Source organism: Ascaphus truei, chromosome 1 (assembly GCF_040206685.1).
Source record: "Ascaphus truei isolate aAscTru1 chromosome 1, aAscTru1.hap1, whole genome shotgun sequence".
NCBI lineage: Eukaryota > Metazoa > Chordata > Amphibia > Anura > Ascaphidae > Ascaphus > Ascaphus truei.
The window spans coordinates 456,602,662-456,629,686 of NC_134483.1; the positions used below are offsets into that span (position 1 = coordinate 456,602,662).

Here is a 27,025-nt window from a genome sequence, read left to right on the forward strand (position 1 = left end):
AAAGATTTGGAAAGTTTGCTATTCAGAAAGCTCTGATGACTTGCCAAACTCGTTCAAGAAGTGTATTTTCCCGAGCAGTCTCACTCCTGCTCAAACACACTGAGCGGGAGCTGAAACAAGCAAAATAGCGCCATGGATGGAGAGGTGGGCTTTGAGAGTAGGACTTAGAAAAAATAAATTTATTTTTCCTGCATCGGATTGATGCTGGGAGTCTCCGGAGCTGATATGCATTCAATGCAATAAAAACACATTTACAGGCAGCTTCATTACCTTAGTGCTAAGTGCTAAGGCAATGAAGGGGTTAAATACTATTACCCAACAACTCCCCCCCAACACATACAGTAAAGTAATGGGAAAATGTACTATTAATAAACACACAATTCCAGCAAGCTCTAACTCCAGAACCCACCACATCATATATATATATATCTAAATATATTTATGTCAAAAGGAATGCTGCTGAGCGTGCCCAAATGTATAAAACAAAAGACAAAGATACCCAATGCTACATCAAATGTGACAAAATACATAGTTAAATAATTCAGTGTTAGTATTCTCATGAATAAAGGTCATTTAGTGAAACCCTTTGGCCAAAGCATTATAAGCCTGCAGCCACTTCATGGCATGACCAGTATATGCAGGTCCTAACACTACCTGTGAAAATTCTCATTTACCTCGGCAGTGGAGAGAGAATGACCTTAATAGACCTGTCCTGCAAAGGAACATGGAAAAATCTGCTACTTAAAAAGTGGGGTGGAGTGAGCTTAAACCCTGGAAGGAGGGGCCACTAACCTCGAAACAACTGATACCAGTTGAAAATTAATAAACACACAATTCCAGCTCTAACACCAGAACTCGCAGGGGGTCCCCAGACCTGAAATGAAAGCGGTTCAGCTCCGGAGACACCCTGCTCACGTACAATAGTATTAATATTTAAATAAAAGGACTGCGATCGCCTGTGAGAGCTGTGCAGGGAGATGCAACTCTATATGTGCAACTCTTACAGACTGCGGCCAGATCGTACGGGGGGAGAACTTTGAGAGAGCCTAAAAACACATTGCTGCTACACCGAGTGGTATTGGCATTTCCCTACCTCATGGCTTGAGATTTGTTGAAATGGTCTCACAACACAAATGACAAACCGTTTAGTGGGAACATGCCACATAATTCTAGATGACAGGAAAGTTATGAAACCTATTAGAATAGGCCCCTAAGTGCCTTCAGTGCCGCTGTCACCTGCAGTAACGTTGCACCAGAGGAGTAACGCTGAACTGGGTCCCATTTGGAAGTATGGACCCCGCGCAGCTCGATCGTAGCAGACACTGTCTCCGGCACCACAGACTTTTGCTTCTTCGACTGTTATAGTGCGTCTTGCGTCCAATCGGATTGGAGCTGTACCATCTGACCCTAATATGTGACGTCACAGGCACTATATAAGACCTGTACGTCTCATTTTAGCGGAAGATCTCGAAGTGGCAACAACAACAACTTTCCTGAAATAAGCAAAAAAAACAAAGTTTTTAGTTGACCAGGACTCAGCCCAAAATGTCCTGGAACTCAAATTTGTTTGAAGTTCCTGACGCCACCGCTCTCTTTCTTCCAGAGGTGCTGAAATCCATTGACTGGGAGTTAGTCCCAAACGTCCTGGAACTATTTTCGGCTTGCAATCCTAGCCTCGACCGCAACGTTCAATTCTCAGAACTTGGCTCTGAAATGTGGGACTTAAAAAATATTCTACCTTGAAATTTCTGCAGCCAGCTCGCTGCTATTTCTCCAAGAGCATCTTTTTGTCGTTTCAAATGTGCCGCTGCTTTTCTGGCACTTAGAATCTGCTCTCCAGATTGGCTGAGGGTTTCTTATAGTATGTCAGAGTTCATTCATGAAATACTACAGCCAATCTGAGTGTGGGAAATTTCCTACCAGCCAATCAGAGCGATGCCAGTCTTCTGAAGCCGAGCAAGCGGATCTTCTGCATCAGCCAAGGGTATGCGCAAGCTTGCCACCTTAGCCACTTGGTATGCAGAAGCCACTCGCTGGTTTAGGCTCCTCAAAGACTGGGAAAGGAAAATGGCAGTCCGAGGACTTCCATTCATCCCAGGACATGAGTGCCCAAGCTTAAACCTCCTGCCCAAATGCTCTTCACACCTCTGGCATCCTCTGTGGCTTTCATATCCGATGTCTGGGTGGACACAGTGGCAATACTAAAACAAACAAAAAGATACCCCAATGACTGAACTCGTGTTGCCAATGTTGAAATGATGATTCAATTAAAATAATTTTTATTAAAAAAAAAAACCATAATAAAATAGTGTTGTATAGAGGGATATGGTAATTATATCCACGACCATTCCCTAATGACATGTACCGATTAATGTTCAAAAGTCAGTTTTGAAAAGTTATGGTTATATGTGCCTCAAGAACCTGAAATCAACGCGGTTCTTCTCCGGGGACACCTGCTCACATACACTAGTATTACATTTTTTATTAAAATCATGCTATCGCTGGCGAGATATGCGCCGGCCAAATCGCTGCAGGTTGCCGGATGAGCCCTTTTGAGAGAGGCGAACATCATGTCGCTGGCTACTCGCCAGTTTTGGTCATTTTGCTATCACAGGTATTCGGCGCTTTCTGAATACCGTGATAACTACACTGACAAAACTGGCGGCGTAACCGGCCCAGCGATTGTTTTTTATTAGTGCTACTAGAATAGGCCCCTTTATTTGTCATTTAAAAGTACCCAATTAATGCATCAGTACGGTTATAGTAAAACAGGGAAAAGGGAGACCAAAAAGCGCACCAGCACAAACGGAGCAGGAAAAAACCAGAACAAAAAAATGATTAAAAGGGCACTTTAATGTGGCAAAAGACCCATCCAATGCATTTCGAACGTCGCAGCGTTCTTTTTCAAGGATAAAACACAATGTGATAACATCCATTATATACCCTCTTACCTGTGGGCCGTTTCGCGCCAAAAATCAGAACCTGATGACGTCATAACAGAGCGACTCAGTGCCGATCTAAGGGCAAAAGGAAGTACCAAAGGCAGTGTGGCCATCTTGGATGTGGGCAAACATAGGAACACAATAACAAAGCTTTATTGACCATTCCAGCAGAACAAAATACATTGCTGCTAACTGGACAAGCATATTTAAACGAAATAAAGCTATATTAAACTAAACTAATGCTTAATAAAGGGTACTATTATATCAAGAAAAAACATGAACAAGGTGGATTAAAAAACTAGCTGTGTTGCAACTAAGTTATATACAAAAAAAAGTTAAAAATAAAAACCTCTAGACATGATTAAAAAAATGTGCAAGAAAAGTAAATTTAAAGACATATTACACATACATACTGCATAACACAGATTGTGTACCTAAATCATAGGAACCAGGGAAATACAACCATTATAAAATATGAAGTATTTATCCACAAGATACATCAAAGAACAATTTAAGCTTACATATTAGCATAATATTTGCATGATAAGGCATAGGTTCAAAGGTTATAATGACAAGAATATAATGTCCAATATAATGACAATTGTCTTATTTAATCTGTATTACCAACTAATTACACCATAATACGTCTATCACAAAAATGTTTACAAAAAATGTGTTAGTTGCCAGTCAATGTTCAAGCCCATAGGGAAGCGCGTTTGGAGAGTGAAGATCCAATACGCCTCCCTACGGTCCAGAAGGTTGATATGATCACCTCCTCTAGATTTAGAAATAACTGATTCAATCCCCAAAAAGGAAAAATTATTAATTCCTCCCTGACCACATTCAGTGAAATGTTTTGAGACTGGAAATGTTTTGTGGTCAGGGAGGAATTAATAATTTTTCCTTTTTGGGGATTGAATCAGTTATTTCTAAATCTAGAGGAGGTGATCATATCAACCTTCTGGACCGTAGGGAGGCGTATTGGATCTTCACTCTCCAAACGCGCTTCCCTATGGGCTTGAACATTGACTGGCAACTAACACATTTTTTGTAAACATTTTTGTGATAGACGTATTATGGTGTAATTAGTTGGTAATACAGATTAAATAAGACAATTGTCATTATATTGGACATTATATTCTTGTCATTATAACCTTTGAACCTATGCCTTATCATGCAAATATTATGCTAATATGTAAGCTTAAATTGTTCTTTGATGTATCTTGTGGATAATACTTCATATTTTATAATGGTTGTATTTCCCTGGTTCCTATGATTTAGGTACACAATCTGTGTTATGCAGTATGTATGTGTAATATGTCTTTAAATTTACTTTTCTTGCACATTTTTTTAATCATGTCTAGAGGTTTTTATTTTTAATTTTTTTTTGTATATAACTTAGTTGCAACACAGCTAGTTTTTTAATCCACCTTGTTCATGTTTTTCCTTGATATAATAGTACCTTTTATTAAGCATTAGTTTAGTTTAATATAGCTTTATTTCGTTTAAATATGCTTGTCCAGTTAGCAGCAATGTATTTTGTTCTGCTGGAATGGTCAATAAAGCTTTGTTATTGTGTTCCTATGTTTGCCCACATCCAAAATGGCCACACTGCCTTTGGTACTTCCTTTTGCCCTTAGATCGGCACTGAGTCGCTCTGTTATGACGTCATCAGGTTCTGATTTTTGGCGCGAAATGGCCCACAGGTAAGAGGGTATATAATGGATGTTATCACATTGTGTTTTATCCTTGAAAAAGAACGCTGCGACGTTCGAAATGCATTGGATGGGTCTTTTGCCACATTAAAGTGCCCTTTTAATCATTTTTTTGTTCTGGTTTTTTCCTGCTCCGTTTGTGCTGGTGCGCTTTTTGGTCTCCCTTTTCCCTGTATTGCATTGAGTAGCTGCACAGCTTGCCTGCCTGCCCTACCAGGATGTGAGTATTGCATATTTTTCAGGGGAACCTGCCAATGAGACATATGGTGAGTGGGTTGCACCACACACCACCTGTCTTCAGGAGGATAGTACCCATTATATGACACAATAGGTACTATATCAATTGTTAGTACCCTGGTACAGTGGTCTGGCTTATTATCATTTTGAGATATACCTGCATTTGAGCGCTTCAGCTATTTTCCATACGGTTATAGTAAAATAATGCAAGTGTTTGATTCGGTTTTGTCTGCTGCTAATAATGATTATCTATTTGTTGTTCATTGGAATGCTGTTATCTTATGTATCTACCTTCACTGTATCTCCTTTGCATTTCATCTCAGGACTTTACTGACTATTTCAAGACAAAGGTGTATTCCATTCGGCAAGGCATCTCCTCTGTATCCTCAACAATATTCTACACCCCCTCTTACTAATACTCTTTCTGCCTTCCTCTGTCACAGAGGAGGACATGCCATTACTGATATCCTCCTTAGCCTCTACCACTTGCCCTTTTGACCCCATTCCCTCCCATTTCCTCAAACCTCTCGTTCCCACTCTAATGTTTATACACACATACTGTATCTATCCTGGATTTCCTCTTACCTCTCTTTCATCATACTTTGTGTCCAGTTTGCTAACACCTCCTCCTCGTCTGTTGATGTAGGTGTACCCCAGGGGTCTGTCCTGGGACCTCTCCTCTTTTCTTTTTACACATTCTCTCCAGGTGATCTTATCAAATCTCTTGGGTTCAAATATCACCTCTATGCTGATGACACACAAATTTACCTTTCAGCCTCTGACCTTACACCTACTTTACAGCCCAAAGTATCTGAATGTCTCTCCACTATATCATCCTGGGTGGCCCTCCACCAACTCAAACTTAACATGTCAAAGACGGAGCTCCTCATGCTTCGCTACTGGCCCCTTTTACAGTGCTGTTGACAGAAGTATCATACACCCTACATCACAAGCACACTGCCTAGATATTACATTTGATTCCTTCTTCGCATTCTCCTTTCCCATTATCGATTTAGCTAAAACCGGTCCATTTTCCGCCATAACATTACAAAAATACACCCTTTCCTCTGTCGCTCTACTGATAAAAACTTAAAAACAAGCCCTGATTCTCTCCTGTCTTGACTATTGTAACCTTCTACTGTCCGGCCTTCCTGCCTCTCACCTGTCTCCCCTTCAGTCTATCCTAAACGCTGCTGCTAGAATCACTTTTTCCTCTCTCCTAAATCTGTCTGAGTGTCTCTCCTTCTGAAATCCCTCTCCTGCCTTTTGCTCTTTCTGCTCAAGGATGTCTTCTCTCAAAACCCTTTGCATCTAAATCCCTCTCCCACCTTAAACCTCTCACTCGCTGCCCCACACCTCTGGACTGCCCTTCCCCTCAATACTGTATATGACTAGCAATCTCTCCCTCTCCCTCCACCTCTTAAAACACACCTCTTTAACGAGCATATGGGTAGCTCCACTGGCTGATACTGTACATCTCATATTCATTGATCTTGCCCCTTGCAGACACACTACTGTCTCTGTAAATTCTCCCTACTTATGAGACAGATTAAAGAGATCCCTTGTCGGTACACTCCATCATAACAAAAGGCCAGATATTAGATGATAATAAAATGTATCATTTTAGTAGGCATACAGTAATTAAAATAAATACAGCAAGGAAATAATAAAGTTATAGTGGTGATTTTGAAAGTGAAATTGAAAGGATGTCCATCTCTTGAAAATACCACAGTATTAATGGACGCGTTGGTTATAATGACCAGGAATTACACATATATACATTAGCAATTGGAATGGCTTAAATCAACCTATTTCTAATGCTTCCTGTAGAAAAGGGGGTATCTCTCAAGATCTCGTGAGTGAAAGTAGATACAGCTGCAGGTATACTGATCTGAATAGAGGTGTAATTGTTTGTGTATCATTTGTTGAAGATAGCAACAGTATCTACACTTTTTGTCAGGGCAGTGAAGACAAGCTCTGTTACAATCTGTCCTCAGTATAGGATTAGAGAGGCAGGTAGGTGATCCTACAGACAAGAATAATCAGTGCCTATGTTATATATCATTTGGTGGGGAATCTTGCGCTGCAGTCTCCTCAATGTGAGGGTGTGTGCGACAGTTAAACAGTCTCTCAGTCAGGAAAGTAAATTGGGAGATTAGTACTTGGTACTGTATACACTGTTTTGCAACTGACTCTTACACCAAACTAAACACAGAATAGTGGCTGTAGGCTTAACAGTTTATCAGTGCCTGTTTTTGTATATGCTGTTTGATAAGGACCCTTGTACTGCAATATCTTCAGTGTGGAGATCGGGGGCAGTTTAAACAGTTCCTCAGTCGGGAAAGTGAAATAGGGTAATTAGTGACCATTTGATATACACTATTCTGCAGTGTACCCTTACACCAGGCTGCACAAAAGCTGGTGGCCGTGGGGTTACCAGCTGATTGTATCTGCTTGAGAAGTAACGCGCAGCCACAGGGTATTGCATGCTGAGTGTTATGTGAACCAGTCCCCTGTGTGGCTGCCATGTGAATGATCCCCACGAGCATGAGTAGTAGGCGTATAGGTAAGTGCCCGGGGGAATAATTGAGAGATGGTGCAGACACTGTAACCCTTTGTAGATCTACTTCTGCGACTGAGCCGGATCAGCACCGGATATACTACTAAAAGGTGGTGCTGCCACTGGAGGATAGGCAGACGGACCTGAAGGTACCCGTGGGGATCGATACCGCCGCCGTAACTACAGCCATCGGGGACCCGATGTACATTTCGCTGTGCATGACAGCTTCTTCCGTAGTGTCCGTGCAAAGTCTTAGACTGCCCCTTTATAGTGTATGGTTGCCATGGAAAACCAGAAACACTTGGATTGATGGCTGAAGGCTCGAAGCCCTACTACCCGCTGTAATTGTGATAGAATTGGAATACCATTTTAGGAATTTGTTTACCATCAATGTATGTATCATTATCATTATCTATCATTAGATGTGATTTTGATTTATTCATTTCATATAGTTAGTATGATGAATAGTGTTCACCCACTAAATTGTGTATATGAAACACCCCAGTAGGGAAAAACCAGTGCACAGCTTCACTGGCTTGACTGAAGCTGTGCACCGTTTTTTCCCTACTGGGGTGTTTCATATCCTGGCTTGCATCTACCAGGGAGCACGCAGAGCAGGGGACTTGTGTGGGATTTGAATTCTTCAACTACAGGCTACCGTAGCTCATATTATTGTTTGATCCGGGAAAAAAATGACGTCGGTCTGATGTGGGAGAGAGGCTGGAGGTCCCGTGAGGATTCCATAAGCGGAGACGCAGAGTGCCGAGAGACCGCCGCCGAACGGAGCTACAAGTGAGGAGAGCGCAGATACCCTCTACTCGACATCATCGGTGCCTGGTGTGACGGGCCAGTCGAGATCTGTGACCGGATAGGATTTACAGAGCGGGGCACTGCTAATTATACAGGATTTAATACAACAGGACTCTCTCCGTTTTCAGCCTGCTCTACAAGCCGTGAGTACAGACTCTCTTGGAGAGAAACTGCATGTGATTACACAGCAGACCCCCCCTGCCAACACAGACTAGTGAGGAACTCTTGAGCACTGGATTTTTTGAGCTTTTGCTCTGACATTATCCACTAAATTGTGTAGTCCAAAAATGTCTAAATACATTTGTTAGTAACTGGTGCAAAGAACATAGAGCTACTAATTGGAGCTAATTGGGCAGTAGTGAAGAATTGATACTGTATGTTCATAAAAAAGTGGAATATTAAAAAACCCTAATTGATCCCGTTTGGAGAGAGGGTGTGGAGCATGTAAATCCACTTTGCTTCTTTTTGTAAAAGGGTCTTTTCCAAGTTACCTTTCCTGATATTCTGTCGGATATGGTCTATTCCCTGGAAAGAAACCTAGAGTCGCCTCAATGTCCCTCTCTCTCTCTCTCTACTTACCACTTAGATTGTATGCTCTTCGGGGCAGGGACTCTTTTACCTACTTCTATGTCACACGCCCTTATCCATTATGTGTTATACAGTATTATGTCACATGTATTACTGCTGTGAAGAACTATGTACATGGATGGCGCTATATAAATAAAGATATAAATACAGTACATAAATACATACTGACTTTAGGCACATAGGTGCACATGCCTCAAGTGCTGATGGGTTATGCACCCAGTCTTACGTTAACTCCCATTGACTTGCATGGTACTTAACACCAGAACGGTTGTGATTACCTGTACTGGTACTTGATGAATGTGCCCCATAGATTTATAATTTTTCTACTTTGTGGTATATATTTTCACAATTTCCTTTAAGGTAATGAACTTTCAACATAAAACAAACTTGGGATTGAAGACTTGATAATACATGTTTTTTTTACCAAATATCTTTCAGGATGTTAACAATTATCATTAATATCCAAAAATGTAATTTCAAATCAATGAATACATTAATATTACTAATAAGTGTTAAGAAACTAGTGTTACTAAGATTTCCAAGAATGTAGGGCGGATACATCAAAAATCGAAAGCATAGTGTTGTAGGAGTTTCAACCTGTTACAGTATATAAAAAAAAGAGAGACAAAATCTGGATAATATTCTACAACATAGATAGTGAGTCATAAAGGCTTTCGGTGCCTACGGTTATCACCGTTGTAGGCTATGTATCAAGATCTGAGCAAGCAAGAAACTGTATTTGCCAGTATTAATATTAAAAACAACACAAGCAATTTTCCTAATAGAACTACTATTGAAGGAAACCAGGTTGTTTGCACTTAACATGGACACCCCATTAATGTCAGCTCCATATAGACGTCGTAGGGGCTGCCGGTAGCCAATCCGGCTGTGCTAGCTTCCTATTGGCCCAAGTGATGCAGGAGTTTGAAATCCCAGTCGGAGCGGCTACCGGCACCCCTATGGAGGTCTATATCTCCGGAAATAGGGGGTCCCGGAGCTGAAATGAATGGGGTTCAGCTATGAAGACCCCCAGCATCAATTCTGTAGATAAAAATAATTTAACAAATACATTGGATTGCTGTAAGAGCTGCTCTGGGAGACACACAGAGAGACCACTTCTCTCTGAGACTTAAATAACGATACCTTATTTCCCGGTGTTGACCTTTAAAAGAGTTTAGTGATAATGGAATATAATTTAGGTTGTAATGAACTCATTTGCATGTCATTTAGAATAGCAGCCATTAAAAATAGAACAATGCCGTCAGCAGTCCTATGGCCCTTACAACCCCCTGGAGTAATGTGTTCCTGTATTTACCAGAACTGTATATATGCAACAACTGTATGTATCTCTACCATTTCAAACCAATGTACTAATATACAACTGTACCACTGATCTGAGATCTCCTTGACCTCCCTCCCCTCTTTTATTCTCTCTTTTCTGTACCTCCCTCTCCCATGCCCCTCCCCCTTTTCCCTTTGTGTGAACTCATTGTTGTATAATTACAGAATCGGTTGCAAATCCAATAAAATAGGAGTATTAAACAAAAATAGTACCATGCTTTTCACTGGAATAAAACCTGGTTGCCGTCGTGTTATTTGCTCTACGTCATGTTGAATAGTGTAATAGAGCTGAATCATACTGCTACTTTAATGTTTCAGTCAAACGTGAAAATATCTTCTCGTGCCTAATAACTAATAGCTAGTCAGAGATGTGAGTCACCGCAGGCAAATACACACTATACAAGTATTTTCCAGTAGTATCTCAAAAGTAGAACCAATGAAAGCATCACTAGATAAAGATGGGGAAGTAACACCATACACAGCATACTATGGCCCAGATACACAAAGCTCAGTTAAGTCGAGGCTCATAACGTCCTGTTATCACAATCAGTAACGGACGTTATGGTCCCTGAGGTTAATGTGAATCCACAAAGCTAAAGAAATGCAAAAATAACAGCCGTTGGCTATCGAATTACGCTAGCTTAACATAACTCACTTTATGTCTGTCTTATATAAAGGTGACACTATCACCCTCCAGTCACTGAAATATGGAATTTTGTGGGAGGAAAGGGAGAGACCTATAGTAGTAAAGTCCCAAATGCTATATACCAGTATATATACCAGGAAAACACACCTTCAAACAATATGTGTAGAGACGTGTGCACAGAAAAAAGACTACGCCTGAGATACTGTACATTGAATATATGCTAATAAGAGTAATTTAAATATACTTTGCTTATCCTATTAGCATATATCTCAGGTTTCTCAGGTGTGTGCTCATTTATTTTTCCCCTTATAAGATATCATTAGATGATATTTCACTGGGGTTTTTGGTTTGCCTTCCTATGGATCAATAAACTGTACATACAGATATAGGATAAAGTATCTGTCATCACCTTGGACATATGTCTTTTTTTCCACCTCGTCTACTATGTAACTACGTCTACAGTATATGCAGTGATGTTTTTCTGCGAATAAAGGAGGGGATACTGGGACCTCCAACAATCTTTTTGTGAGAACCTATTAACACAATACCCAATAGCTTACACCAGGGGTGAACAAACTTTTTAAGTCGAGACCTCTTTTCATCCGTGATATTAGTCGTCCTCCACTGCCTGATGTAATCCAAATCACATGAAATAAAAAACGTTATTAATCGGTATACAATATAAACGTTAATACAAATAAATAAAAATAGTTCTTGCATATTTCAACATTTTTAGAACAGCGAAACATGACAAATGTTATGTTTTTTTTAAAAATAAATCAGTGTAGTAGTATAAGATAATACTGGCGGCAATTTTTTTCTCTCACCCCCCTCCTCCTCTCTCTCACCCCCCTCCCTCCCTCTCTCACCACTCCTCTTCTTTCACCCCCTCCTCTCTCTAAGCCCCCCTCCCGTCCTCTCACCCACCCCCTCATTATCTCTAATCCCCTCCACCCTCCTCCTCATCTCTCATCCCCTCCCTTCTCATCCCCTCTCCTTATCATCCCCTCATTTCCTCCTCATCCGCTCATCCCCTCCTCATCTCATACCCCCTCTCATCTCTCATCCCCGCTCCTCACCCCCTTAATACTGTACCTGGCTTCAGTGGAGGACCTTGGGAATAGAGCAAGGTGTTGGCAGAGGTAGGCGGTGGGAGATGACGGCAGCCCACCACGGTGGAGCAGGGGAGTTGGACGGTGGCAGAGGAGGATGGCCAGGGAGGAGCGTGCTGTAGCAGTGGCAGACATCAGGTCAGTGAAGACTTCCGTGTCGGGCCGCTTGGGCGCACTGCTCCCAGGCCGTCCTTCTCTGCCACAGTCCGATTCCTCTGCCACCCATGGTTTTTTAACCAAATATCTTTCAGGATGTTAACAATTATCATTGCTGTCCAAAAATGTATTCTCAATTCAAATCAATTAATGTATTAATATTACTAATAAGTCTTAAGCAACTAGTGTTACTAAGATTAACAAGAATGTAGGGAGGATAAATCAAAAATCGAATGCATAGCGTGGTAGGAGTTTCAACTTGTTGAAAACAAAAAACGCCAACATCTGGATAATGTTCTACAAGATAGATAGTGAGTCATAAAGGCTTTCTGTGCCAAAGGTTATCATCATTGTAGGCTATGTACCAAGATCTGAGCGAGCAAGATATTGTATTTGCCAGTATTAATATTAAAAAATAACACAAGCAATTTTCCTAATAGAACTACTATTGAAGGAAACCAGGTTGTTTGCACTTAACATAGACACCCCATTAATGTCAGCTTCATATAGACCTCTATAGGGGCTGCTGGTAGCCAATCCGGCTGTGCTAGCTTCCCAAGTGATGCGGGAGCTTTAAACGCAGGCTGGAGCCGCTACCAGCACGCCTTATGGAGGTCTATATCTCCGGAAGCAGAGGGTCCGCAGAGCTGAAATGAATGGGGTTCAGCTCCGAAAACCCCCTGCATCAATCCTGTAGCTAAAAATTATTTAACAAATACATTGGATTGCTTTTGCTGATCTGGGGAGACACAAAGAGACACCTCTTCTCTCTGGGACTCCTCTGCACAGCTATTACAGACTCGTGGCTGGCCTGGAAGGATTAATGCTGTGGGGGTCCCATTGAGATGCAGAGACCCCCACTGAATGTATTCTCCCTGGCGTCTTTCTGTTTCTTGGCCATGATCGAGCGCAGCTGCACTGCATTTCGGCGGCCGCACGCGAGCGCGTCATCAAGTTAAGTAAGTCTGGCTACATCTGTAAGTTAATTGGCCCTCTCCTAACTACAGTAAGTCTTCTGTCTCCCCTCAACCAAAAGCTCTGTTCTGGATGTGAGTAACGTCAGAATTAGTTAATTACTCAAATAACGATACCTTATTTCCCGGTGTTCACCTTTAACAAAGTTTAGTGATAATTTAATATAATTTAGGTTGTAATTAACTAATTTGCATATCATTTAGAACAGCAGCCGCTAAAAATAGTACAATGCCACCAGCAGACCTACGGCCCTTACAAACCCCTTGAGTAGTGTGCACCAGATGCCGACTTGCCTGTATTTATATGAACTCTAAATATGCAACTATGTATCTCTGTCAGAAGTGGTATCCCATGGGGGAAAGAGTAAGTGGTACACTGCTGAAGGAAAAACGATGGAGGTTGGATCGCTCAAAAAAAGTAAAAATATTTATTGGGCCAACAGCAACATGTTAAAAAGGCAAAGAACAGGCAGAAAGACCTCTGATGCGTTTCGGGAGCTTTGTCACTTCCTGCATCTGATTACAAGCCGGGAGCACACTACATTCGGATATACCAACAACATGGTCGTGAGTACTACCTGAAGTGATTGTACAGTATCATTGATATTCAATTTTATTCACAAAGATTGCTTACTGTAAGTCTAACTCCAGGAGATCACCTTTATGTCGTGAGGGGGTCTGTATTTTCTACTTTGTGGTCTTCTACGGACATCCCCTCTGGGTACTATTATTATGGTTTTCTCTTCAAGAGGACACAAAGAACTTTTTGTTCACAGCTGCAGGGAAAATCAACCACGCCAGTGTACATCTGTGTTGCCCCAAAGGCGGACAGCCTTTGGCGCAGCCGAAGGGCAGCTAAAGGGTGTGAGCCGTTTGCTGCCATTCGCTGATGTTAAAGTGATGTTAAAGCTGCTCTATTTCAAACGGAAAATCACAAGCCCTTTATCCCCTGTACCCAATTTTCCAACTCTATCTGTCCATGAAATGTCTGTGAATTGACTGTTTAACCCTGTTCTTTTAATGTAACTATGTATTTTTATAACTCTTTGCCCAGGACATACTTGAAAACGAGAGGTAACTCTCAATGTATTACTTCCTGGTAAAACATTTTTATAAATAAATAAATAAAAACCTGGGAGCAAAAATGACTTTCGGAATATATGAAACTCTTTATGCTTATTCAAAAACATTGTTCTTACTGTACAACTGCTATTACAAACCTTGTATACAAACCATATACAAAAGATAATTCTGGATCATTATTTGTACACTCAACTAGAGCACTGATATTGGAACCGTTGTTCCTTCTTTTTTCTATCTATCTCCGTCAATTAAAACTGTACCACTGATTTGAAATTTCCTGGACCTCCCCCCACCAACCCATCCCTTTTTTATTCTCTCTTTCTGTACCATGCCCTTCCCCCTTTTTCCTTTGTGTGAACCCATTGTTGTATGCAGGCATACCCGCATTAACGTACGCAATGGGACCGGAGCATGTATGTAAAGCGAAAATGTACTTAAAGTGAAGCACTGCCTTTTCCCCACTTATCGATGCATGTACTGTACTGCAATCATCATATATGTGCATAACTGATATAAATAACGCATTTGTAACGGGCTCTATAGTCTCCCCGCTTGCGCACAGCTTCAGTACAGGTAGGGAGTCGGTATTGCTGTTCAGGACGTGCTGACAGGCGCATGCGTGAGCTGCCGTTTGCCTATTGAGCGAGATGTACTTACTCGCGAGTGTACTTAAAGTGAGTGTCCTTAAACCGGGGTATGCCTGTAATTACAGAATCGGTTGCAAATCCAATAAAATATGAGTATTAAACAAAAATAGTACCATGCTTTTCACTGGAGTAAAACCTGGTTGCCATCGTGTTATTTGCTCTACGTCATGTTGAATAATGTAATAGAGCTGAATCATACTGCTACTTTAAGGTTTCAGTCTAAAGGAAAAATATCTTCTCATGCCTAATAACTAATAGCTATTCAGAGATGTGAGGCACCGCAGGCAAATACACACTACACAAGTATTTTCCAGTAGTATCTCAAAAGTAGAACCAATGAAAACATAACTAGCTAACCCACCTTCAAACAATCTGTGGAGAGACAGCCATGCACAAAAAAAAGGATTTCACCTGGGATACTGTATCTGGAATATATGCTAATAAGAGTAATTTAAATATATTTTGCATATCCTAATAACATATATCCCAGTTTTCTCAAATATCATTTCATTATATTTCACTGGTGTTTTTGGTTTGCCTTCTTCTGGATTAATAAACCGTAAATACAAATATATATGATAAAGTGTCTGTCATATAAATTTACCATAGGTTGAACTTGATGGACTTACTGTTTGTCTTTTTTCTACCTTTTTTATTTATTTATCCTCCCTACATTCTTGTTAATCTTAGTAACACTAGATGCTTAAGACTCACCCCGCCACCGGGACTTGTTGCTGGCCACTTCACCACTAAATTTAACTTGTATACTACAAACACCTAACCTAAGCCCTTACCCTTAATCCCCCATACCCGTCCTTACCCTAAAACTCCCTACCCCAAGGCTTTACCCTAAGCCCCCAGCCCGTACCCTAAACCCCTCTACCCTAAGCCCTTACTCTAAAAACGCCTACCTTAACCCCTTAGCTTAACCCCTTACACTAACCATTTAAACCCCTAAAGTTAACCCCATACCCTAACCACTAAAACCCCTAAAACTAACCCCATACACTAACCGCTAAAATGTACTTTATTGTAGAAGCAGCCGGCGGCGGAGGATCCAGATTGGGATCAGCTGCCGCGGAAGATCCCTCTGCGGACAGATGCCAGCGGTCATCTGGGCGAGGTGGAACGGCCACGACAAAATGTCTCATTCTGACGTCAGTGAGCTTTGAAAATACCCATCAGCAATTAACTATGCTATGTTAACGCTTCGTTTACATCGACAGTAACAGAGCTTTGTGGATCTCGGCCTATAATGTACTGTACAGTAGTATGAATCTAGTAACACGCCACACTGGTCTGAACAACATCCTGAGATTTGAGAAGATGAAGGTATATCAGTTTAAACATCCCATACTTATTTGGAAACTCTGTGGTAAGATATGTATATATTGTTCCCTTTATATAAATAGTATACATACATTAAATATTTATTTATCATCATTACCTTTTACATAAAAAAATGTAATGCAGAAATCTGAGAATGTACTTGCAACACAGTCATTTTATTATTTTTTTTGCATCATTTCCTTACATCAGTTGTATGTTTGCATAAGTATGTATGGATAAAAGAGACTAAACTATATGCAACATTAAGACAATAAACTATATAAAGAAAATATGTAAAAAAAAAATGGCAAACAGGTCGAACTACTGCTTTAAAATACAGTAGAAGAGGAGAAGTACAAGACAATTCTTATTCATGTTTGTGACATAGTGTAAGGAAGTAAATTCCCCATTCATTCCTGATATAGAGGATTGCATGCAAAGTTATTTGGCATGTACGGTACTCCACTTTCATTTGTTAAGCCCACTTAGATAGGATGTGAGTTGTCATCTAATTACATAACAGCCATGAATGGGCATGTTGGATGAGGGATGAGGGATGCAAGACGTATGTAAACCAGCAAAAAAAAAAAAAATGTGTTTAATGTTGGCCTTTCTTTTGATCCAGTCATCTATTTATCATAACGTTATTAAACGACATGAATAATAGTTTAAGCTGTGAGTCACAGTCAGTATTAGAATTTCTTCTCCGAACTTCACAAAACTGGCAAGCAAATAATATTGAACTTTTTAATATACCAATTTAAAGTTGAAAATCCCAGTAAACGGCATACCTTTTTCAAATAGCCAGAAATCTTATTAATGAAACCAATGACACGTCCGCAGTTGATACAATATTGAAGCTAAAGAACATGGCAGCAATCTCATTATTTTCTATATTAATTAGATAAGGTGGAACTGTCCTATCCCTAATATTAGTTGCTGCATCAGCTTTACTAAATGTGTAAAACTTCACCTTTACAATAAATGACAATTCTATTATTAGGAGTCTGTTGTGACATACTTGGTTTAGAATAATAATCTATTAATGCAAGAAATACATAGAAAATATAAATGATTGCATTGAAACAATTTTCCCTTAAGTAATAATAGTGTGTTACGAATAAGTAGTACTGTATTGTTATTAATATGTTCTGCAAGGAATGGCTTAACATAGCAATGAAATCTGTCATGAGGAGGACTGGCTGTATCTTTATGATAATATTTTACATATGTAACCATCCAATGTGTTTCATAGCGGCCAGCGTGAGCGCGCCCGACCGCTCAGCACCACCCTGGCCGAGGCCTTACACAATTAGCCACGCCACTCTGTTTGGAGGGTATTTTAGGAGCAGCTCGAGAAACCTATCTCCCTTCCACTTGACAAAGCGTGCCTGTCATGCAAAATGCGTGTGTCGGGGTTACTCGTGCTGACGTCACTTCGTCAGCAACCGTCTATCCACTAAACAGGGCAAAGAAATGTTCTTGGTGTATATCGTGTGCTGCCTATATAGTTTAGATCTTTAATACCAATGATCTAGGTGTATATCTGTGTTAGGGACCCCCTTTTCCCAATACTTCTTCCATAGCAGGGCAGTAGCCTGTTATATATTGCAGGGTGTCAGGCTGCTCTTGGATACAATATTGATTATGCATAGGAGATAAGGAAATTGTCATGAGAGAAGGAAATAAAGACCTATCTGCAACTGTTTGACTACATTTAATACTAATGATAATGATGGAGCTGTATAATTGGGGTAGGGTCAACCATCTCCTACTACTTCCTTTTAAGTAAGGTCGTAGCTTACAACCAACTGTAAAAGATGTCACTCCGCTCCTGGAATATTATTAATCACTCTACAAGCTGGGATTCTAGATGAGTATTTATTGGGTAGGGTAACAGAGATCTCCCTGCTGCCAATCATCTCATAAATAGTACTACATAGAAAACATGGGTTATTACATAGGTTGCTTCCCTATATAGATACAATTAGCTGACACTGGCTAAAATGAGATCACGTTGTAACCATTTTCTTTGGTAATGACTGATGTGGTTAAATTAGCTACAGTACTACTCTGTGAATTACTCATTCAAGCAATCTGATACTACTAAAGTGTAACATCAAAAGTGTGTGGCAGAGTTAATTTTGGAGTTGAAATTGGAGGTGAAGATTGGAGGAAGATCGGGACTCTGCACAACAACTTTGCAACTGTGAGAACTTTACTTTCAATACGCTGTGATTTTTTGTACTCTTTCTATCCACCAGTACCTGGGAAGTCTCTCCTCCTGCATCTCACTATGCCCTCCCTATTGCTTTTTATGTTTACTGTTTCCTCACTCCTTTGTGAATGACACTGTTCTCTCCAACTTCCCCACTCTCCACTGCACCATTATTTATACACCTTTCTTCCAACAACTTCTTTACCCCTCAATAAAAAACATCCATACAAATCCTCTATTCACACCCTTTATCTACTCCTTCCTGCTGCTGGGGATCTCCTCTAATTCTGAACCCAGACATACACACCTGATTTTACCCATGCCTCCCTGCCATCTCTTCCCCTGTAAATTGTGTTAACCCTCTCATTTTAATACTGACTAACCTTCAAACTCACCCCACAAAGCATCCCAATAGACTGCACTCATGGCTGTTCACCCACACTCCATTGTGGCCAAGCACGGCCATCTACAGCACTTATTCCCTCACCTGCTGTCTCTGTAAATTCCCCATCAAACCTCTTAGATTGTAAGCTCTTCGGGGCAGGGATTTTCTTTCCTATTGTCTGATTTTGCTGCACTTATTGTATTATTATAATTCCCTGTACTGTATTCTTTGTGAAGCGCTGAGTACACTGTTGGTGCTATATGAATAAAGACATATAATTCAATACTAAGACTATTTTATTGCAATTGATCCTACAGTATTAAACGTATGGGTCTCACTCTGTAACATCTTTGAAGATACACATGATGATAAAATACTGAATCTTTACAGCACAGATAATAGGGTACTGTCTCGCTGATAGACCTAGCACATTTTTTTTAAATGTTACAATTATTGTCAGATGTTTGTATATTTTGTGCAGTTAGCCTTCTTTTTTTTTTACAAGTTAATTCACTTATCAGTATCAGTATCAGCTTTAATACTTTTCCTCAGAGTTAGCAACATCTCATATATTGTACTACATATACTGCCAAGTTTGTGCCCACGTGCAGAGTTACTATCCATTAACCCCTCTTACCCCTACGAATATTTAGCCCATTAGTAGATGTGCACTGATTATTGTACAGATGTAGCCTGACTAACTTTCCCCATGACCTCTCAGCCCTTGAAGACACGTTATACTCTAGCCCATTCACTTAAATACGCCTTAAGGTGTCCTTGGGGCATCCGAAGGTATCATCTGAAATAGCACTGCTTGTTCTTTAATGCAAACTATTTTTCATAATTAGCAAACATGGGGGATATTCACTAAGGTTAATTGCAGGATATTGCGTCCGTTCCAGCATTAACTGCCATTCAAGTCAATGGATAGGGTGCTTTACCCAGTAATAGTCTTTAGGGAATGTTTCACATTATGCTATAGCCCATATTTACTAAGCAGTGCTTTTCCATAAGACACTTTGGTCCCGGAAGGTGTTTTATGGAATAGCATTGCTTAGTAATTTTAGGCTTGGATGTCTTTACTAATCCGTTCTAATCCCAATCACATGCTTAATTGTAAGGAGGTAAGTAGGAATTTAGACCAGGGTAATGCAGTTGATGTGGTCTACTTAGATTTTGCAGAGGCTTTTGATACGGTTCCACACAAGAGGTTGGTGTACAAAATAAAGCAAATTGGACTCAGTAATAATATATGCACCTGGATTGAAAACTGGTTAAAGGACAGACAACAGAGGGTTGTCATAAATGGAACTTTTTCAGGTTGGGCTAAAGTCGTGAGTGGAGTACCTCAGGGATCGGTACTGGGACCCCTGCTTTTTAACTTGTTTATTAATGACCTTGAGGTTGGCATCGAGAGCTAAGTCTCCATTTTTGCTGATGATACTAAATTGTGTAAGGTAGTAGAATCAGAGCAGGATGTAATTTCTCTCCAGAAGGACTTGGAGAGACTGGAAATGTGGGCAGGTAAATGGCAGATGAGGTTTAATACAGATAAATGTAAGGTTATGCATTTGGGATGCAAGAATAAACAGGCAACATACAAATTAATTTGATATAATTTGGGGGAATCCTTGATGGAGAAGGATTTAGGAGTGCGTGTAGACAGAAGGCTTAGCAATAGGGCCCAAAGTCATGAAGTAGCTGCAAAGGCAAACAAGATCTTATCTTGCATTAAATGGGCAATGGATGGAAGGGAAGTAAACATAATTATGCCCCTTTACAAAGCATTAGTAAGACCACACCTTGAATATGGAGTACAATTTTGGGCACCACTCCTTAGAAAGTACATTATGAAACTAGAGAGAGAGTGCAGAGAAGAGCCACCAAATTAATAAAGATGGACAATCTAACTTATGAGGAGAGGCTAGCTAAATTAGATTTATTTACATTAGAAAAGAGACGTCTAAAAGGGGATATAATAACTATATATAAATATATTCGGGGACAATATAAGGAGCTTTCAAATGAACTATTCTTCCCAAGGCTAGTACAAAGGACTTGGGGGCATCCCTTTAGGTTGGAGGAAAGGAGATTTCACCAGCAACAAAGGAAAGGGTTCTTTACAGTAAGGGCAGTTAAAATGTGGAATTCATTACCCATGGAGACTGTGATGGCAGATACAATAGATTTGTTAAAAAAAATTTGGACGTCTTTTTAGATGGGAAAGGTATACAGGGATATACCAAATAAGTATACATGGGAAGGATGTTGATCCAGGGATTAATCCGATTGCCAATTCTTTGGGTCGGGAAGGAATTTATTTTTCCCTTTATGAGATATCATTGGATGATATGACACTGGTTTTTTTTGTTTGCCTTCCTCTGGATCAATAAGTAAGTATAGATATAGGATAAAGTACAGTGGCAGCCACCTTTATTCTAAAGCGGCCGCCACCGCAAAGTGCGGGCAGACGCGGCTGTCTCGCGGCTGTTTCCTGGCGCGTGCCGCGCATCACAGTGGCGCCGGTCACATTGTGCCAGGGTTCCCCGGCATCCCCAAAGGCCACGAATGTTGATGGGGTAAGGGAAACATGCGGAGCAGCCAGGGGGAGCAAGGGGGAGCAGCTGGGGATCGCGAGGTTAGCAGCCGGGGGTCGCGAGGCGCTATGAAGATGCGCACGCGGGAAGGGGAAGGTGACTGGCCCGCGGTCAAGTTCGGCGCCCAGCCAAAAACAATTCCGGGCAAACGTTAGGATAAAGCTGGCCGCAGCAGTATATGTTGTCTAAATTAAGCATAGGTTGAACTTGATGAACGTACGTCTTTTTTCAACCTCATCTACTATATAACTATGTGTAACGATGCGCGGAACACTCCCCCTGCGGCGTGTCCCTTCCTTACCTGTTTACTTCTGATCGCCGCCCTCTAGCTGCGAGTCAAGATCCTGTGTCTTTAAGGATTCTGAACCAGCAACGCCATCTTGCTTTCTGGCAAACCCTGCCCTCTTCCTTCTGACAGGAAGTAAGCCTCTCTTTGACTTTCTCTCTGCTTTTAGTCTTTTGCTGCCTGTCCTGGTGCCTGCTGGTACTCAGTGCATACTGTTCCTGTCTGGACCTCCTTGGGACCTTTACTTATCTCCTGCGGATTCCGGAAGACTGGGACAGTCACTCTTATACTACTGAGGTTAGTTTACCGTCGGGTAGTGTGGGTACCTGCTTAGGTAGGGTTCACCTTGACGTGGTAGCAGGCTTATAATTCCTTGGCCAATGGATTAGACTAAGAACCCTTATGTTTATTTCGTTTCGCTGCACCTTGCTGTTTTTGTTACTATGCCTTTAAGAAGTCTGGACGTTCTCCAAGAAGCAATCCTTCCCTGAATGTTACCTTGTGCTCTGGACTCCATGCCCGTGTTCCATGTTCCTGGTTTCTGGTTCCAGACTACCGTGCTGAAGCGTTGGCTTCCCACAACCCCCGCGTTGGTGCCTGAGAACGCGCGCACTCCCGCTCTGCTGTCAGAGCATGCGCGCACATGCATCTGGATCAGTCGTGTCTCATGCGCGCGGCGCGGTCACGTGACTACGTGCGCCGATCCCCAGCTGCGCGGCAACTTACTCCCTTCGTATCCCCTGCGGCCTCCCCACCTCGCTAACGTGTCCTTCCCTTTCTCCCTGCGCTTGTGAGGAGAGCACAAGCGTAACACTATGTAACAATGTACGAACAGTACCTACAGTTATGTTTTGCTTTGAGGCGCTCTTAAAAATAAAGAGTGAAAATGTGGATTTTTTTTTAGAGATGCTATACTTTCATTACAACTTTGATACTGCTTATTAAACTGTATTTGGGGTTTTTCAGTATTGAGCTCCTAAGGATATATTACCGTACATTAGAAAGAAGAAAGCATTAACGGTGGTAGGGGAGGTGTTGGATAAGCAAGCTAAACTCCTGCACTGTAGGGCTTAAGGATTATGAACATACAATTTTTTAACAATGAGGTCAGACATAATCATACATTTTTCTCTAGAGATATGTGCAACCCAAGGGAAAAAAGAAACAAAAGAACAAGAGTGCAGGTAATATCAACAGCAAACTCCACGTCACTAATCTCTTGACCCTTTGGAAATACACTTACATTTGTGAAAAATGTTAAATGCTTTGAATAAAGTATTTTGCTAATAATGTGTGTCTTGTTCTCCGTAGTACACATGCAGTAATGAAAGAGAAGAAGGGATATAGAATAGTACTGTTTAAACCATTCTGACGATAAGAACCATCTGAATCTACTCACAAGAAACAATAAAATCAGAGATTCAAGTATGGAGCAGACGCCACTCTTTCCCAGTGTACACCAGCAACATTTCCAGTGTCCTAGATTGTCATTTCCGGTTTTATCACACGTGTCTGATGGGGGAGTTCCTTCTGCTGGTCTTGTCAGTCAATGCTCCACACTTCCGTGTATTTCATCGCATAATTTGGCTTCCTTCGGGGCATAGAGACAGTCTGAGGAAGCATTGACTGATGAGACCAACAAAAGCAACCCCCCTTCGGACAAGAGTGACGAAACCAGAAGTAACATAATCCAGGACTCTAGAAACCGTACACTGGGGAAGTATTGCGTCTGCTCCATACTTATGATTTTATTGATTCTTCTGAATAGATTCCTGTTATTCTTATCATTAGATGGATTCTATATAACTTCTTCTCTTTCATTACTGCATGTGTACTACTTATTCCAAGACTTTATTCACATTTTCACAAATGTGAGTGTATTTCCAAAGGGTCAAGAGATGAGTGTGATTTGCTATTGTTCTTTTGTTTCCTTTTCCTTAGATTGTGCTCGTCTCTTGAGAAAGAAGTGTTTTGAGGACCTAAAGGAGGGTTAAGGAAAAGCAGCACCAACAAGGGAAAATTTGGACATTCGAAGAAAAGAAATGGTTACAGATTTAAATAAGCCTTTATATGCCTTTTACTTACTGTATGTATTACTTTTTTCACATTATATATTTAATTAAAATTTTACATTATATATTTCACCTTTTATGTCACTGATTACACTTGCATGATATTTTTCACTATTGCACAATATACTGTAGAAGTTTCTTGTTTTTGGTATATATAAAATGAGAGTCAGATACTCTGAATTCATGCCAATTTTGTCCTGCTTTATATATATATATATATATATATATATATATATTTTTTTTTTTTTCAATTGGGATTTAATAGAACTGGTACAGTACTTAAACTGTCCCAGCCACCTTTATTGACAGGGACACACTCCTTTAACTATATATAGATTTAGCCAATATTATTGCAACCCATGACGCGCTCCCGCAGGTGAAGTGGCGTGATAGCTCCACCCCCTTCTTGCGTGTGGCTCATTCAAAACAATGGTTGCTTCTCCTACGGTTGTGTATGTCCTGCTGCAGGGCACCATGGATTGCACTAACGTTCGCTACATCTGTACAATAATATTACAATTATGTCATCAATAAACCAATGAATACATAGATGGATTGAAGTATTCATTATTCTTATACTTTTAAGCTAAAAAGAAAAAAGAAGAAAATATTAGTGCTATATTCTTTACCTTCAAAATCCACATCACCTACTAACACTGGCTTCCCTGTGACCGGATCTTCAATATGATTAATACCCACGTCAATTACAGCCGCACCTTCTTTAATCATATCTGCTGTGATCAGTTTTGGAATACCTAAAAAGAAAAAAAAGAGAACATAGTTCATCAAAAAGATTTGTCGAGAGCTCAGCATAACTTTCTTAGTTGGCAGAGAATGGAAAAATATTTCAGAACTGATAAAATACAGAGCAAATAAAATGTGCAATCCACATCCAAAGGGAAATTAACATAAGAACCTTGGGCAACAAGCCAGGCAGCCTAAAGCAACATGTATTCTGTAAAAACAAGTGTAATACAATACTTTAGGGTCTATGTATAAAGGGAACACTAGTTTAATTGTCGTGTGTGTGTGGGAGGAGAGGAGATTGCATCAAACGTTGTGTCCTGAAATTGCACCAGTTGAACTGAAATCAACGCTGTGCTGGATTTAGAGAATTGGCCTAATGCTCATCTCATTGGATGGAGAAATACTGACACGTTCATCCATGAAAGTTTTGCATGTAAACATACGTCAAGCGAAATAAAGCAGGAACCTCCTCTACTGACCATAGAAAATAAAATGGTCCTTTCATTTTATCATTAATGCTGCAATACTACATTCCCCCCTATTCTTCTTATTTTTATACGTAAAGCATACGACGATGTATAATTCTATATTCTTACCTAAGATGGCAATTGTTTGGTGCTCCTGTTATAAATCTGTAAAAATCCTGATTGTGTGCTTAACATAATGGCCGCCATCTAACTTTGTGCCACAGTCTGTGAAATGCTGCAGCTTATATATAACATTATATTACTAAGTGTTGTACATTATTGCTAGACCTTTCAGAGTAATAAACAGTCTGCTGTTTGAAACACAGCAATAGATCTGGTTGTGATACTTTGTTGCCAAAGGGCAGAACTCAAAAGGTGAGTGTCAGAGCTTGGTTCAAAAGAGGAAGTCGGATGTGAATTTCTAAATGGTTGCTGTAGTAACTAAAGCATGATCAGTACATTAAAAAATCATTAAAAATAACATTAGGATTTAAAAAAATTGCAGACAGTATTATCTAATACTACTGAACTGAATTATTGAAAAAAACATATAGAATTTTTCACGTTTTGCCGCTTTAAGTTCTTTTGCTGCTATTTTCAACTATGCCCCATTGTTAAATTCTGTAGTTGCGCTCTAGATATATCATTTGAATTAAAATTTGACTCCTAGGATATGAAAATGCCTGTTACGATACACACTCAAGTTTAAAAAAAAAATATGTCTATATTCAGCTTTTCGTTTTGAGTTCATAACAGAAAATTACAGAGTAAGTAAATAAGTTGGAAATCAAGTACCTCTTCCAAAACCATGCAAACTATCATTTTTACCCCCTTTTTTAATTGCACTGTAGATCCACATATTTGCATTACACCAGGGCTCCGTTTCCATTACCTAAAACAGGAACGAACATGGCACACTCGAACATGGTGTCCTCCAAGCTAATTATATACAGAAACAACATCTGAAATACATCTCATTTACAAAAGGTTAACGTGTTGGCATTTCTCTGATTCAGATCTCAAAATAGGTCATTTGCTGGAGAGGAGATGAAAATAACGCCAGCAAATAATGCTATGATTTAAGTCATGCTTAACTGTGGTGTTACACCCCATCCAGACACTCCAACCAGCCATATTTCAGGGTCTGGGTGGGAGTAATGCCAAGTTTAGGTATGACTAAAATAACGTAACATTAGTTCCCAGCGTTAACCTTAAAGAAATGTAGCAGATTGACACCATTAGTCTTCACATGACTGTATATTAGGTTAACAAGACCGTTAAGTGACTTAACAGAGCTTTGAGAATGTGGACCTGAGTTGATAATGATTGAGGACCTTATGCGCACTCAGTTGCTCTTGCAGCATTTTTCCTTAATCAGTGAGATAGTGGTAAGGTTGTAGCACTTATTTATGTGGAATTTCAATTCAGGCTTTTTGAACATGAAAGGTAATTACTTTTATTGATTAAAAGTATTTTGCTCTACAGATAAGTTTCATTGTGAAAAATGGCATTGCCCTTTTTACTTGCAGTTGCAATATGGGAGTTGATAGACAGAGGAAATAAAAGGTGCTGTTTCCTTGTAAAGCTAATTACTTAAGGAGTGTACAGTACAGTCACTGGGAGTGTATTACTGTAAAAAGCTGCTATCTGTGAACCACTCTGTAGCAATAAATCATTTTACAGAATGTTTTCATTGCAGTATAAGATTGTATAAAATAAAGTCAAACAGACATGCAACTGCAGGCTTCAGTTAATTTGGTATTATTTCATAGGCAGCCTTGCTTTCATCTTAATCATTTTTAACCATAGAGGATTTTCACTGTAATAAAATGCAAGTTGTTCGTTTTTTCGTTTTTTCTTTCTCTCTCTCTCTCTCTCTCTCTCTCTCTCTCTCTCTCTCTCTCTCTCTCTCTCTCTCTCTCTCTCTCTCTCTCTCTCTCTCTCTCTCTCTCTCTCTCTCTCTCTCTCTCTCTCTCTCTCTCTCTCTCTCTCTCTCTCTCTCTCTCTCTCTCTCTCTCTCTCTCTCTCTCTCTCTCTCTCTCTCTCTCTCTCTCTCTCTCTCTCTCTCTCATTGTATTTTGGATGTAGGTTTTGGATTTGACTGTGCAAATAC

At 40.3% G+C, this 27,025-nt stretch overlaps 1 protein-coding gene across 2 annotated transcripts in view; it reads right to left on the reverse strand.

The window, feature by feature from the left end:
- MTHFD2L (methylenetetrahydrofolate dehydrogenase (NADP+ dependent) 2 like) overlaps positions 1-27,025 on the reverse strand; it is a 197,573-nt gene that overhangs the window by 15,100 nt on the left and 155,448 nt on the right. For both annotated transcript variants that reach the window (XM_075565482.1, XM_075565473.1), the window contains exon 7: positions 24,328-24,453. In XM_075565482.1, the coding sequence (XP_075421597.1) occupies positions 24,328-24,453 (126 nt within the window). The remainder of the gene's footprint in view (positions 1-24,327; positions 24,454-27,025) is intronic.